Genomic DNA, 16,961 nt, shown 5'->3' with positions numbered 1-16,961 from the left:
ATGTTCATTCCAACATAAAGATTCAAGGAGGTGGGGCCAGTGATTTTACAGCAGGTAGGGCTTTTGTGTTGCATGCGGCCAACTTGATTTGATCCCTAGCATACCTTATGGTCTCTTAGCACTACCAGGAGTAACCCCTAAGAATTGCCATGCATGGCCCCAAACACGCTCCCCATAAAGTTAAAAAGAGTAGATTCATAGAGTTGGGAGGTGTCAAGCAGGAGGTTTTGTGTCTTTCTCCAGTCATAATATTCATAAATAAATTCAGGTGAGGTTCTGGGTGACTCCAAATGTAACTTCTCTGTTCATTTGCAATGACAGGAACGCCATGCTGACAGCTTGATACAGAATCAACATTACCAGGTAATATTTCCTCATAAAAACTAAGCCCAATAGTTCTTAGCCAACTGTGTGATCTTGGTGAGTGATTAAACCATACTGACCTCAATTACCTGACCTGTAAGATATGGACGATATAACAATTCAGTCTCGTTGAGTTGTTGGTGTGCATGTGTACAATTGTGTGTATATATTTTGTCACAATGCCTGATTGTCTCAATGCATTAGGTTGCAGATAACATTACTATTACTAACACAAAGTGTTCACCAAGCATGTGCTATTTCTTGGGTCTAAGCAAGAGATCACCCCTATAAAGAATTGTAGATTGACTTTGAGAAAAATATCTTCACTATATAATTAGAGGACACTGAAATCAGCAGGATTAGTGATACTGAAGAATGACTTGTGTAACTTTTTAAAATGAGAAAAAAACTCATTAGGCGGATTAAAGTTTAATACAGCCTCAACAGAAGTGACATAGACTTTAACCATTAAAGGATTATTCTGCTATTATATATACATATATGCACATATACATATATATGTACGTGTGTGAGAATCCATATTTACCCTTTTTTAAATTAGAATTTACAACAATGTTGCAGGATACAAAATTAGCCTATAAAAATCAATAGAATTTCTCTAACACTATCAATAAATCAAACGGGGGAAAAAGTAACTTTAGGACACATTTTTCTCATATTTTAATGTGTCTGAAATGGGAATGCATTTTACATTCATGGTAAGTTTTGAATAAATACAGAGTTGAAAGAAGCTGCTCATAATAGTTACAGATATATTAGTGCCTGGGAAAGAATATAAGACCCTGGCCAAGGAAAATTTCAAAACGATGCCAAGCATATTGAGCTGACCAGGATAACTCAAAGACTCACTATGTTGTCTGTTTGTTTTGGGGTCACACCTGGCAATGCTCAGGGCTGACTCCTGGCTCTGCAGTCAGGAATTACTCCTGGTGATTTACCTTATTCCGGAAAGGAAAATTTTCCTTTTAGGTAAATTTAATTTTAGCACCGCCCCCATTTTGAGTACACAATTTTTCATTTAGCTGATGAATTTAGCAGGGTTTTTGAAGAAAATGGTTGGATCTTGTGAGGACTTTCTACTGCAAACATGGTCTAAGCATGTTTTGTTTCCTGTATTTCTTATTTTCCTCAAAGCATGAGAAGAAAATTAAATGCCTCCTCACGATTTTTGTTCTAATTCCAGGAAGTTATAAGGAATTTAGTCAAAAGATATGTGGCTGCTATGATAAGAAATTCCAAAACAAATGAAGGACTAACAGAAGAAAATTTTAAGGTAATTTAATCCTAATGTGGTTTCTCATTACACATTTTTAAAGAATCATTTAATTTTTAAATGCTTTACGTTTCTGATGATGAAATTTTATCTAGTTTCATGTCTATAAAAAAGCTACAATTTTATACTCTAAAAGAAATTTTAAGAAATTAGTCTTTCACAGAGTAGATAGTATTTTACCAATATCTGTCACAATAATAAAGTTTAATAAAATAAATCTGCTTTGTGCATTCTTTCAATACCCTGTGTTCAGGAGTGGCCCCTGGCAGTGCTATGGGAACCACATGCAGCATCAGGGGATTGAACTGGCATCAGCAGTATAGAAAGCCTTCCTGCCTGTACTTTCTCTGGCCCCTTAAACATATTTTTAAAAGGGAAATATAAGGAACTGGAGGGATAGCTCACATGATATTGCATGGAGAATTAGGTCAATACCGGCACCACATATGGTACTCCAAAGCACTGCAAAGAAAAACTACCAAGCACGGACATTTCACAGGGACTACTTATTTGAACAGAGCTTCCTGTTCTCAACAGAGCAGTCCCATCACCTGGACTTCTCACTTCCCAAGTTAACATCCTTAAAGATCCTTCTACGACAGTATTTCTATGTACACATACCTATGAGCCATTGACCTAATCCAATATCGTTACTTAATACTTTGTTAGCATGTTCCCGATGTAGACATTCTAAAAATTACTACTGCAGTATTTCCAATGGCTACCTTTGGCCACAGAATTTGTATAAATTAAGTTTCTTAGACACCATGATTTAAAATTTTTTACAATACGTCCCACTGCCAATCCCAGTGCCTGTGAGCCCGTATTTCCACCAATTTTGCTTCCTTGCCTGCAATCTGACGTCTTGACAGATACATTTTTATTTTTGGGTTTTAGAACACACCCACAATGCTCAGGTGTTTACTCCTGGCTCTGCACTCAGAAATCACCTTGGTGGTGGTGTAGGGACCATATGAGATGCCAGGTATCAAACCCAGGCTGGCCGTTTGCAAGGCAATCACCTTACCTGCTGCACTATATCTCCAGCACCACATTTAAAACTTTAAGTATTATGGTTTGGCCCCCATGCTTTCAGTAGTGTTGGGTCTAGTGGTCTATATATATACATATATATGTGTGTGTGCTTCCGAGAATTTCCTGCCCACATGGGAGAGCCTCACAAACTCCACATGTCGTATTCACATGCCAAAACCAGTAACAATGATGGGTCTCCCTGACCCTGAAAGAGCCTCCAATGCGGTAGCGTTGGAAAGGATGAGTAAAGAGAGGCTTCTAAAATCTCAGGGCTAGGACGAATGGAGACGTTACTGAGACCACTTGAGAAATTCAACAATCAACTGGATGATGATGATGACAACATACACATACACACACACAGAGCTCACTTATTTGTACTGATGTGAGATTTTTCTAATTTGTGTACTTGCTATGAAACAAAACCTAAAACATTCCAAATGATACCTTATCTCAAATAAGTGTGCTTCACTTAATGTGCCTTCTTTCATGCCCTAGGAATTAAAACAGGACATCTCCAGCTTTCGATATGAAGTGCTTGACCTCCTAGGAAATAGAAAACACCCAAGGAGAAGTTTTTCCACTAGCAGCGCTGAACTCTCTCAGAGGGATGACACCAATGACGGCAGCGGTGGGGCTCGGGCTAAATCCAAGAGTGTCTCTTTCAATCTAGGCTGCAAGAAAAAGGCCTACCATGGACCACCTCTCATCAGAACCATGCCAAGAACCAGTAGCACCCAAGGGAAATCGAAAGCTGAGTCATCAAGCAAACGCTCCTTTATGGGGCCTTCTCTCAAGAAACTAGGTTTCTTATTCAACAGGTTTAATAACGGTCATCAATCTGAACCTAGTTCAGAGCCAATGTACACAATTTCCGATGGAATCGTTCAGCAGCACTACATGTGGCAGGACATCAAATATTCTCAGATGGAGAAAGGGAAAGCAGAGGCATGTTCTCAAAGTGAAATTAACCTCAGTGCTGCAGAATTAGGTGAAGCTCGGGGCCCTGCTCAGAGCAGTGAATGCCCTCTAGCCTGTTCCAGCTCTCTTCAATGCATATCCAGCATTTGTTCCTCAAATTCTAAACTTTTAGACTCCTCAGAGGATGTATTTGAAACTTGGGGAGAGGCGTGTGACCTGCTCATGCACAAATGGGGTGACGGACAAGAAGAACAAGTTACAACTCGGCTTTAAGTCAAACCCCTATCACCTGTTCTGGAACTCTGCAGAATATTTGTAATTTCTTTGCTCTCAGAGGTGACACAGAATACGATTGCCTCACTGCACCTGCCTCCCCCTCCTGCCTCTTAGAAAGGAGAACAAAACTCCTATTATTTTCACTGTCTTTTATAGCCACATTTTCCATTTTTCCTTTTTTTATTATTGCTTTTTATTATTATTTGCCTTTTTATACCTATAGACACTAAGTTCATTTCACAACCAATTGAAGGGGTATTTCCCCCTTATCAGGAGAGGTGCAGTCAGGTGCTTAACCCTTTGGCTTTGCTTTTCTTACCCTTGCTTCCTTGAAGCTCCAGGTGCCACTTTGCTACTGTTGCTGCCGCACAGATTCCTGACCTTCCTCAGGATCTCATACCATTTCCCCACAGGGATGAGGGATATATTCAGCAGTCCCCACCAGCTATCAGATAAGGCAAACTAACCTGCCTATTTCTACCCTTCAGTGCTACACGCTGCCCATCTGGTTCAGTGAACAGCATCAAAGACTGAATAGACTCCAAAGAATTGTCAGCTTCTGGTTTCTAGGTATAACTGGCCTTTTGTTGTTTTTAACAGTACTTCTCCTTATTGTGAGGGCTGTCAGGTTGTTTCTTAAAGTTGTGTTAGTTTCCTAATGTGTGACAATGAATATTTACCCCATAGTATATGTCATAACTAATAAGTTAGTGAATTTCTTTCCTGTGTTTGTGTATTTCAGTTAACTTGCTAAATTTTAAACTTTGATAGTACTGAGATTAGTATTTAGGATGTGTACTGTTTTTAAAAGAACTTCTATTGCACTCTAACAAATAGTCACTACATCTCATACACTTGCAAGTAAAAGTAATTAGCTGGTATATTTATTGGGTCCTATCTACTGTTGATAGTTTTAATCATCATGGCTATCAAAACATTTCTAAGATTAAACCCTGGATTTGAAAATATTTTTATCAAAAAATGATATCTTGTTGAGATATCAAAATATAAAAAGAGCATCTTCATTTTAAATAACTGGTTTATGATGAAAAACAACAAAAACATTAGGTCTAGATAACCTGATTCATGTTGCAGTTTTAATATTCATTGGGGGCAGTGAAGTTGCATGTGCAAATTTATTTTAGGTATATAACACTAGTGAATTTGTGTATTTATAAACATTATCCAAATTCTACTCTTTTCAAAGACAGTTGCATTTATACATCCAAACAAATTCTTTTCCATGGCTTTGAGTAACTCATCAAAATATACAGCTGTAGGTTAAAAAAAACATTAAGTCCACAATGCATATGGTAATCATGTTAGACCAGTAACCAGTCATATCCTGCCAAATAAGGGTAGTCTTTATCATCAGTGATCAAAAGGTACCCCCAATTTATACTCTAACATGTTACCTGAAATGGCCCTAAAAGGTTAAATTAACAGCCTACCAAAGAAAGTTAGGTATTCCTTGGTTCTTGTAAATGTATACAGCAATAGAAATCATTTCAAATTCATGTGTATAACTTCTGGTGTAAAATGAGGGGCTGGAGTGATAGTACAACAGATAAAGTACTTGCTTTGCATGTGGCCAACATGGGTTGATCCTCAGCATCTTATATGGTCCCCTAAGGACCGCCAGGAGTGACTCCCGAGTGCAGAGCCAGATATAATCCCTAAGCATGATTGGGTATGGCCCCTCAAAAAAGGCAAAATGGGAAAGTTTCAAATGATGAAAATATGGCTCAAAAATAACTTGTGTAGTTTCTGTTATTTGAATTGGCTATGGGACTGGTAATGATAGTCCATATATCCTACATGAAGAGATAAATGATAATGGTGGTAGGAACTGGAGCTATTGTTGAAGAATAAATTTCAGATCCAGTGAAAAGTGATCTGGAGAACAAAGCTTCATCAAGCCCCATTTGACAAGAGATTGTCAAAAAATAATTCTTTAATTTTATTTGATTACTTCAATCGAACTTCTCAAAGTGGGAATAACGTAAATGATGCTACCATCACTAGCAAGTTACTTTCCAAAAGGAAAGTTTCTTATTATAGATTCAACTTTCCTAACTGTCAGATAGACTTAGAATGTAATATAAGCAGGTTCTAATAAATAATACCTGGGCTGCATTTCTAACTCACACTGCTGACACCAAAAAACCAACAAAACAAAACAACACATGGCTCTATTTCTGCAAAAGAAAAATGACATTTTTTCTCAAAAAAAATGGATATGACCAAGACATAATTGTTTTTATAGTTATTGTACCAATCTATTAGAGAACAAAGGGAGAAAAACAAAGAGTAATTAGACATAGAGGTCAAGCTGTTACAAAAAGAAACCAGTATTGTATTTCGTGGGCAGAACATTCCTTTTGGGATCTTCTCAAGGTTATTTAACTGTGATTTGGGTTTAAGACTTAAGTTAGCTATGCTGGGGATTGAAACAGTTGTTAAAGTTAAACCTCTATAGCCTTGATTTCCATGTTGGTGACACCATATTTACTGACTAGTGAAAAGTAGGAAGAAAAAAATATATATTCTCTTCTCTACTGCCTGATCAGCTACTATCAAGAAAAGCATTTCAAACCAAAAGCTTAAATGTTCTGATCCCAGAGAAGGCATAAGTAATCTTAAGTTTATAAACATGAAATGTTAATATAAGAGAACCTTTGAAAGGTTCTACCTTATTCCAACCTTCTATTTCACAAACAGAAAAAGAGGTCCACAGAAAGATAACGACTCAAGATAACAGAGACAAGTCACTTTTTCCAAACATTTTAGATCGCAGAAAAAGGACAATTATTAAGCCTCCACATACATAGGTGTGAAAATGGAATCAACACTGAAGTACCTTTGTATTTGCCTATAATGTCATGAACTCTATAACTTTTGGGTAGACATACTTAAATGTCAAGTAAAAATTGTCCTCCAAAGTCAAATGTGATTAAAAATAGAATCATTAACCATGTGTCTAAATATCTATACCATAGATCACATCCATAGTATTTCGTTACACTTTGACACCTGTGTTCACTGACTTACATCATCCTCTCGAGCAAATTATTAGAAATGAAAGATGTGAATTATATTAGTAAATAAGCATTGTTGAAGTTTCTCTTTCATTTCAGTTTTAAGTCTGGTGAAGTACAGAGCGTAAATATTACAAATTCATCATTATGGGAAGATGCCAAATTTTATAGAAATATAAATGTTCCAAGTTATACTTCACTGACATGGAAATGTTGGAGCATTCCAAGTTATTTCTGCTTCCCAGACATTTTTCATTACACTATGACTAAATATAGGCTACTTCAGCCAAGTACAAAACATCAAAATATCTGCCTTCAATTTGATTAAAAGTTTTGAAATAACACCACTAGGGTCTCTACCTTTAGAATGAGTTAAATAATACTTTTTCAATAATAACTTTATACTAGTTATAGCTGTGCAAACCTCCCTTGCACATTTTATCAGGAATTTCAATGAAAATAAGTATCTTACTTATCCAGAAAATGAAACATTTGATATTTATATTGCCTTGTGGGTGACTCAAGTGGTGCTTTGACTAACACTTCATGTGGCCCAGATCTTGGTTTGTTAAAGCATCAGGTGAAAAGTACTTGAAGTTAGGCATTCTTTGCTTTTTAAAAGTACTTAGGAAAAAGTGAGCATATGATGCTATCAAGTTTTTAAAAATGTGCTAATGAACGTTGCTTATATAGACAATATAAGTTAATTTAACTCTTCAGATTATTTTAATAACCTCTCCATACCTGTTAGCTCCCTCCAACCCAAGGCCTGCAGCTTTGCCTTAAATCTATGGGTATTGTACAGAGAAATATCATGTCTACTGTATTTCCAAAATAATCTTTCCCATCATTTATTTAACAGATGTGGATTTACATTTGCACTGCTTTTAGGATATTCATAAAAGTGGGAAAGTTGTCTGTGTGTACACATATACACATAATAAAATTTAATAGCAGTTGATGGCTCTAGTTTCAGATTCTTCTTCCTATAACAGCTTTTAGTAATTACAGGATCATTTTTGAAGGAAGAGGAAGCAGGAATAATTTTTTAGCGAAAAGAAGCATCTAGATATGTGGTAAGGAATAGAGAAAAATGAACTACCCTGACATCTGCTATATAGCTCAACCATTAGTATTAGTTTTTTGAGGATTTGGGTTTTTAGTTTGGAGAAAAAGTATTTAAATAAAAAGCTTACCATACAGATAAAAATAAATTTTGGCAAATTAAGTATGCACATTTAAGTTTTACTGCATACTTGAGACATTACTCTTCGTGTGCTGAGAGCTTTACTTTTATAAAATAGAATGTTTGTTAATGAGTTAATTGTTGGATCAATACAGGCATCAGACCAGAGTATGCTAGAATTTTCAAGCTCTATTTTTATTCTTACAATAGAATGGCTTTGCAGCTTCTACTCATAAATTTATTGGGCCTGAACTGTGTTTTTTTAAAGACACACTATTTTTGTTTATGGTACTTGAGTCTTGTATATATTAAAGATTATGTATAAGTATAAATCTAAGTTGAATGGTCCTATGCTAGGATTTCTCTTTACCTGATGTGGAAAGTTATTTGAAGTTTCAGTATTGTTGTTTACTACAAATAGCAAACAATTTCTGTATTAACCAAAGGCCTACAACTTCTGACCACTGAAATCAATCTTCCTAAATTCATACTGTAGTAAACAATTGCCCATCCACTTTTCCCACCCTAAAATGCTTTCATACGTCCAAACTACCTGACAGAACACACACACACAATGACTTATTTCAGCAGAAGGTGGCGAACCATATTTAAATACAAATATTGGGCTTGATCATTTTAAAGCATTTGCCACAGTCTAATCTATCCCCTATTCATCATTATCAATTTCTATCAAACCTAGAAATCTTGACAATTCTCTCATCTTACTCAAGCCTAGTGAGATGTGTTTGAGGTAACTTAGATATTGGTAAAAAAGAGATGGATGCAAAAGGTTTCAAAGTAAGTAAATACATGAGTAAATACTTCAAAACATAAGGCTAAAACCACCAAATTATCAAAATTTTAGATGACATAATCTGGAGTTTCCATGATTTAAAAATACTTAATTAAAACATCAATACCAACATTTTCTCCTTCAACTAAATCCAAAAGTTTAGCAGTATTGGGAAAGTAGCTGTGAATAGCCTGAAATCATTTCTAAAGGCTGGGTCATGTGGAGGTTGAAATTTCTATACCAAGTTCTTAACCTTGCAATCACTGTATTTGAGTTTAACATATCAAACTCATAGTAACACTATCATTAACTTTTATAAGTAGTCAGTTAGCCAATTGTTAAAGAACTGATTTGCCCTTATTTTTTTTCTTTTTGTGTCACACCTGGCAATGCACAGGGGTTACTCCTGGCGGTGCTCAGGGGACCATATGGGGTGCTGGGAATCGAATCCGGGTTGGCTGCGTACAAGGGAAATGCCCTACCCGCTGTGCAGTCCAGCCCCCATGCCCTTATTTTTATATAAGAAATAAAATGTTAAGACTACACAAAAGGTAAAATTGGGAGTATGAAAAACTTGATGTATTTGGATTCATATTTTAAGTTATAAATTTTGAATAAACTTATGAGATTACAAAATGACCGTGGCATTTTTTATAAACGTGTCAAGAAATTATGGACCCAAATAAACACCGCCCTTCAATGTATTATTCTTAACAGGCAGCAATCGCATTATATACTATCATTATACAAAACACTGTGGACATCTGCTTCTCGGGAAGACTTTGAAAAATGCACAATTACAATCTCTAATTCTCAATGTCAAAGAATCATGAACTTATCAGATGAACTTTTAGAAAGTCAAATGTAAAGTTAGATCAATATTTAATTAAAAAGTTGGATAATTGGGCCAGGAACAGTAGGCAGCAGATAATGTACTTGCCTTGCATGCAGTTGACCAAGGTTCCATCCCAGACACCACATATGGTCCCTGGAGCTCTGCCAGGAATGATCCCTGAGCACAGAGCCAGGAGTAATCCTTGAGCACCACCGGGTGTGGCCCCACATCCCCTTCAAGAGTTGTATGATCAACCTAAGTTCTACTTTACCAAGCAAAAATAACCAATTTAAGTGATATTGCAAAATTTATGTACCTTAATTAAGATGAAGTAATATGTAATTTGTAGTGACTGCCATTTGGAATCCCATTTTTAAAATTGACCAGCTTTACTGAGGAATATTTTCTGTACAGGTACCTACATCCATTGAAATTGTATTAAACATTAACTGATTTGAGAACAATCATGACTTACCACTTGAAACATTTGTATTTGAATTAGTAAATCATACTCTGAGTCCTAACAGACTGAGTTTAAATAAATTCAAAATTGGCTTTCCAAGTCTTAAAGGACCCAGAAGAAATGACACTCACTAATGCACAATCTGTGAAAGCTAACTTGTTAGCATGAAGAAGAGGCAATAAAGGAAAAGTCCTAGACTTGAGAGTAAAAATAAAAGGCTTTCAGACCGAGAAGGAGCTCTGGAAGCAGAAGTTGTTGGTTCTAGGGGGGGAATAGCAGTAGCTAGCTGAGTTTTCATGTCATTTTTAAAATCCATGTTCTGATTAAGTATCTTCTATATGACATTTACTCATATTTAAGTTAGCTTAATTTATTGTAAAATCAATTTATGGAACTTCCTTTTATGACTTATCAAGCAACCAGTTTAAATGACCAAAGCAATGCAGTGCTTGAATCTGAGGGATAGTTGTACTGTATTTAATATACTTGGGCATAAGCAGCAGTTAGAATCCTCAAGTGTCTAATAGGATCATGGGAGCCAATGACACAAAAACGAATCTGGTTTGAGTTCATTAGGGAAACTCATAAAATACTAACCCCAAAGGTTAACACATCAGCCTGTGGTTTTCTTAATACTCAAGAAAATATTATTTGAAATTCCATGCCAGATTTTGTATCAAAATTTCTCAAAAGTGGGATTAAAAATCAAGGATGAACTTTCTCCCTATTCAAAATAGTGAATCTAATTTGGATCTAGCATTAAACAGTTGATAAAGAAAGCTAGAAAACACCAGCAGTGTTTAATTCACAACATTAGTCCCATTACTAGCCCTAATTACACACCACTATACAGAAAATGTTTGCATCAAACTTAAGGTAAAAATTTTATATAGGGAAAATTACAAATGTGTTTGTGTAAATGGCATTTTGACTTTGCAGACTATTTTAAAAGTTCAAACTTCATTGGAAAACTACTACTTTCAAATTATTTCTGTAATTTCAAAATCAGTGTCAATCTTAAATGTGTTGAAAAGAATCTTGTAACATAAAATGATTTTGTGTATTTTTAGCTTCAGTATAAGCAAAAATAAAGCCTTCACTTTTCCCCCCTGAAATGTATAGCTGCTCAGATTTAAGGTGTTTCCTTCCTTTTTTTTCAGTGAAATCCTGTAAAGCCTCATAGTTAGTAAATATGATCATCGAAGAATTTTATACTATAAATTTAACCAGCAGAGACACTTAAGGAAATGTCCACAGTCTAATTTGTTTTGATGTGACTGAGAACAGGAACATATTCTTTTAGGTTTCCCCAAAGTGACAAAGCTGTGACTATTATTTAAAAATTGAGTATCAGTTAAGAAATTTGACATGACATTAACTGACTGATTGATCTATAAAGTTATTCCTTGTGACACTGAGACAACCTTTTAGACCTTATTCTGAAAATTTCTTATTCTTATAATGAGTCCCCAAATTGTGTTACATATTGGACAGACGTTTGAATGGGGAGTTCAGTTAGAAGAAACATGTCATGAATTGAGGCCAGTCATTACTCAAATAGTATAATCTGAGTTTATTTAGGCCTTATTCTCTCAAGTATGTTGATGTTTTAAGAGTCTTTCTATAGTAATAGAATTTTCAGCTATTAGTTTTTCCCTATTTCAGACTCCTGGAGGTTTATTTTCTTTTATATTAGTAGTTAACATTAATATTTGCATACCGGAGCACTGGTTAGCATATCCAAAGAGCTTAACTTTAGGTCAAACTTACTTGCAATCCCTGGTAAAAGTATTTTCAGTATGATCTGGTATACAATATTTACAGTTAGCACAGTAAGAGCATTGTAAAAGCTGTTTTAGAAACAGTTCTGGGGGCTGGAGCAATAGCTCAGTGGGTAGGGCGTTTGCCTTGCACACGCTGACCCGGGTTCGATTCCCAGCATCCCATATGGTCCCCTGAGCTCCGCCACGGGTAATTCCTGAGTGCAGAACCAGGAGTAACCCTTGTGCATCGCCAGGTGTGACCCAAAAAGCAAAAAAAAAAAAAACAGTTCTGCAAACAGCTTATGCAAAGAACTCCTACAACTCAGTGAAAAAAAAATCACAAGTGATCTGAACATACTTCAAAAAGGAATATACATAACTGGCATTAGAAAAAGGACTGAACACAATCTGGGAAATGCAAATTAAAATCACAATGAAATCTCACTTACTACACAAACACCAAAAATAACAACTGATGCCACCAAATGTTGACAGGGATGAAAAATGGAATTCTCATATGTTTCTTAGGAGTATAAGATGGTATATAATCATTTTGGGAAAATGTCCTGTAGTTCCTTACAAAACTAAACATATATAAAGGACATTTCAGTTAACATAAATACATCCCTCGAGAGAAAACATCTTGTCGGTATAACACTGAATGCACAACACCAATAATACTCAAGAAAATATTAGAAATACTTCTAGAAAAATGTTACACTTCTACAAAAATGTTCAAGAGAATATTTGTTAGTGATATAAAGAAATCGTAAAAATAAACTGGCACAAAATATGGATTAATCCCAAAGTACACCATGTTGAAAGAAGCCGACAAAAAGAATCACATACAGGTATCTGTCATTTTTTGAAAGTTTTCCTCATAAAAGATTTGGGGCTTGTTTTTTTTTTCTTTTTTACAAACTTCCTACATTAGTATATCTTGTCAAGTGGAAAAAAATACAAAGAGGTTCTTTGCTTTTATGACAAATGGCAAAAAAGTAAATTTAAGTCTTCAGCATATTTTAGGAATAAGTTGTAAAAACAGTATCCCGAGCAGTGTGGGGCACCTCTAAACTTAAAGAGGAACTATTTTATAACGCAGGCAATGGACTTTTCACCTCATTCCTATTTCTTGTTAGTGTTAGCTTGGATTTTGTTATTTGGCATGATTTAGTAGGCTATTTTTCGATCTGAGAATGCTCAAAACCTTTTCTACAAATATTAAAGGCAACTGCCTCTTTGTTTTTACACCATTTAGGCTTACAAAAGGTTTCAGAGAAATGCTGTACTTTCAGATAATGGAGGGAACTGGTACTTTTATTTATAGTTTCAGAAACAAACTAATGGAAGAAAATTAGAACAGAGGTTGCCTAAGGATAGGGACTGGAAGCAGGAACTAACTGCAAAGAATCATGATGCAATTGTCTGGACTAATGATAATGAAATCTCAATGATGGCTTCAGATTCACAGAATTTAAAATTCATCACAAACACATACCTGTGTTTCACTGCATGCAAACATTACCTCAAAAAAAAATCTTGTAACATATACTGATCTCTAACATGCATGCTGAAGGCTAAAGGCAGTCTACTGGAATCCTGCAATTTTTGTTGTAATGCACTGGCAGTAAGGATTTAGAGATGGATAAGTGGAAAAGTATAGTAAAATGTTAACTGTAGAAGTCTAGATGATTGATAAACATTTATCATGTAATTATTTCAAGTTTTCTGTTCTTAAAATGTTTTTGGTAACAAAATGTTGGGAAAGACCAGTGACTAAAAAAAAGAACTAGGTTAAAAGCCAAATCTATACTATGATTCAAACAACAAGGATAACTTTTTGGATAATAGAGCTACAGAAATGAAAGAAAATGAAAGTTCAACTGTTGAAGCAAGAAAATTTAATAAAAATTGTGTTTTTAAGGCTACATATGTGGTAAAACTAATTTATTCTTTATTTCATTGTGGTATGTATACTTAGTCTGATACTCCTCATAATACATGTTTTAAGTATACATTTCAGTTCCATTATCTATAGCCACAATGCTGTAATAACAGAAAATCTCTATCATTACTCACCTTACAAAGCTAAAACTAAGATTAAAAACTTGTCTCTTTGAAAGCTGAAAAAAATAGCTCAAAAGAATGCAGTACATGTTTCGAATGTGAGAGGCCCAATTTTGATCTCTGACACTGTATGATCTCCAAAAAAAAAAAAGTCTCAGGGGCTGGAGCAATAGCACAGCAGGTAGGGCGTTTGCCTTGCACGCGGGCAAGTCTGGTTCGATTCCCAGCATCCCATATGGTCCCCCAGCACCGCCAGGGGTGATTCCTGAATGCAGAGCCAGGAGTAACCCCTGAGCATTGCCGTATGTGACCCAAAAAAAAGTGAAAAAGTCTGGAGTGGGCCCAATCACCATAGAATATGGCCCCAAACATCCCCCAAAATATCACTTTGACATGGCTAATAAGCTAGCAAGGAAAAAGTTTCTTTTAACCTATAATGTTAAATTCCTAATAATGGAGCAGAATTTTCCCCTGTGCTTCTACAAATAAAAATTTTTAATCTGTATTACATAATTTGGTAAGAAGTGTAAAGTCTTCAGGAGTAGATATGCTCAGTGATTAGGTGAAGGGATTGGTCACCCATGGAATACCAATAAAAAAGTACTATTAACTAATAATGTTCGGCTAAAATACAATTTTAACATTTTAAAGTACTTACAAATCTAAATAGGTAAGAATCATTTCAGTTTATTCACTACCACCTCTTAACAGTTTCACAAAAAACATAGTGACTAGAGCCAGCACTTTCCCTGGGGGGAGGGGGGAAGAACCATAAAACAAAGTAACTGTTCAAAGGTAAACTTTATCATTTCCAAGTACCCTGTGGCAGTCATAGGAAAAAAACTGAATTCAAAGTGGTAGGTAAGTTTGCTAATAAATGCACGACATGGAGAATGTCATGCTGAGTGAAATGAGTCAGAAGGAGAGGGAGAGACATAAAATGATTGGACTCATTTGTGGGGTATTCTAAAAAAACGTAACATGAGACCGATACTCAAGGACAGTAGAAACAAGGGCCAGGAGGATTGGATCATACTTGAAAGCCCTGCTTTAATGTTGGTGGAGAAGACAGTTGGGATAGAGAAGGGACCACCATGACAAAGATAGTTGGAAATAATCACTCTGTCTGAGAACTGTGTGTTGAAAACAGGAACACGATGACCTCAGTACCTGTATTGCCCCATAATGGCCCCAAAAGGGGGGCGTGTAGAGGAAGAGGAAGGGAGGAAGTGAGAGAGAGAGATATGACAGATCTAGGGAGCAGGAGAGGGAGAGGAGGGAGAGATGGAAAGGGAGGAAGGGGTGAGAGAGAGTGAGGGAGAGAGAGGATAAGTGCCTGCCATAGAAGCAGACTGAGGGGAGGGTGGCAGGAGGGAAACTAAAGACACCGGTGGTGGGAAAAGTACATATGCACACTGGTGGAGGGATGGGTGTTGGAACACTGTATGACTGAAATCTGACCATGAACAGCATTTTAAGTCTATATCTCATGTGACTAAAAAAATATAAAAAATTATTAAATTAGAAAAAGGGTTAGTGAGGAGCTGGAGATATAGTACAGCAGGTAGGACACTTGACTCCAACATGGCTGAGCTGGGTCAAATCCTCAGCATCCCATATAGTCCTGCAAGGTCGCCAGGAGTGATTCCTGAGTGCAGAGCCAGGAGTAGCCTCTGAGCAGTGTGTGCCCCCCACCCCCCAAAAAGTTGTGGTGATGGGAAACATTAAACAAACCAATATAACAGAAATGGTTTACTGGTTTACTCATCTAGTTCGTTTCAACTACAAATGCCATGGTTCAGTATACTTTTACACATAACAAAACGTTTACAAATCAATCTCCTACACTATAGGCCTAGCCCTATCTCCTCTAATCCTCACATATTTTAAGGAGGTAACTATAGACCTTTTATGGCAAAATCTCTAAAATTCTGTAAGTCTTTGATTCAAGGTAAAAAATTAAAAACCTAAACTCTTACCAATTTTAGAAGCAAACATTTCCTTTGCAGATGGTCAATTGCTAAGAAGTTTTTCTGAAGTCAACCTAAAACAGTTATTATCTAATAATCATTAACATGAACTTATTTTAATATATAAACCCTACTCCCCAGGAAATTTTGAAGCAATGCCCCCAATTTATCACTACAGCAGTTTTAGATATACCATAGGTAGTTACTCCAATTCAGGTTCATGCTACCTTGAAGTTATGTTTCTCCCATATACCCTTCAATCTGTTTACAACTGAGATTAACAGGAGGTATGCTAAACTGCTTTATTAGTTGCCCTGAGTTTTTAATTACCATAAATATAAATGAAAGTTTCAAAGAGGTTTCCTGTAAAACGGACTTTATTTGTCACAGATTTTGATAAATCTGGATTAAGCTCATGTAACACCTTCCCTCAATGGACAATTTACTCATGGTAATTTTTCTCTAACATTCTGACTATCTGGTATTCACATGAATCATTCCGAAATTAAGTAGATTATGTCTTCAAAGAAGTAAAGCATGTTTTAAATTCACAAGCATTGAATTTCAGTAGTAAAACAGATTGAGTATTTTCTTTGAGATGGGGAGGTTATGGGTCACATGAAGCAATGGTCAATGCTTACCCTTAACTCTTTTCTCAGGGATCACTTTTAGGGGTGCTCCGAAGACCATATATGGTGCCAAGGATTGAACTGGAGTCAGCTGCATGTGATGCAAGCATTTTACCCTGGTACAATCTCTTTGGCCCAAGTTTCAATATTTTCTTAGTTTTTAATGAAGATGGAAAACCACAATTAAGTTTTGAAAATAGATACAGCATAAAATGTTTTTTCTCACTGTGAAAATAATGTACCTTTGGAATAACCTGATTTATTTCAAAAGAAGAGGATACAAGGATAGGTACAAGAATAAACCATTTTATCTCCTCTCAACAACTCT

The 16,961-nt window shown here is 35.9% G+C and overlaps 1 protein-coding gene across 3 annotated transcripts in view; it reads left to right on the top strand.

Annotated features, from left to right (window-relative positions):
* The window catches only part of TRPC5 (transient receptor potential cation channel subfamily C member 5), a 330,706-nt gene extending 316,811 nt beyond the window's left edge, over positions 1 to 13,895 (top strand). For all 3 annotated transcript variants that reach the window (XM_055121759.1, XM_055121760.1, XM_004606294.2), the window contains 3 exons: positions 322 to 363; positions 1,568 to 1,657; positions 3,191 to 13,895. In XM_055121759.1, coding sequence (XP_054977734.1) covers positions 322 to 363; positions 1,568 to 1,657; positions 3,191 to 3,886 — 828 coding nt within the window. In that variant the 3' untranslated portion in view covers positions 3,887 to 13,895. The remainder of the gene's footprint in view (positions 1 to 321; positions 364 to 1,567; positions 1,658 to 3,190) is intronic.
* The last annotated feature ends 3,066 nt before the right edge of the window (positions 13,896 to 16,961 follow it).

Source organism: Sorex araneus, chromosome X, assembly GCF_027595985.1.
Source record: "Sorex araneus isolate mSorAra2 chromosome X, mSorAra2.pri, whole genome shotgun sequence".
Classification (NCBI taxonomy): domain Eukaryota; kingdom Metazoa; phylum Chordata; class Mammalia; order Eulipotyphla; family Soricidae; genus Sorex; species Sorex araneus.
This window is presented reverse-complemented; position numbering and strand designations above follow the sequence as displayed.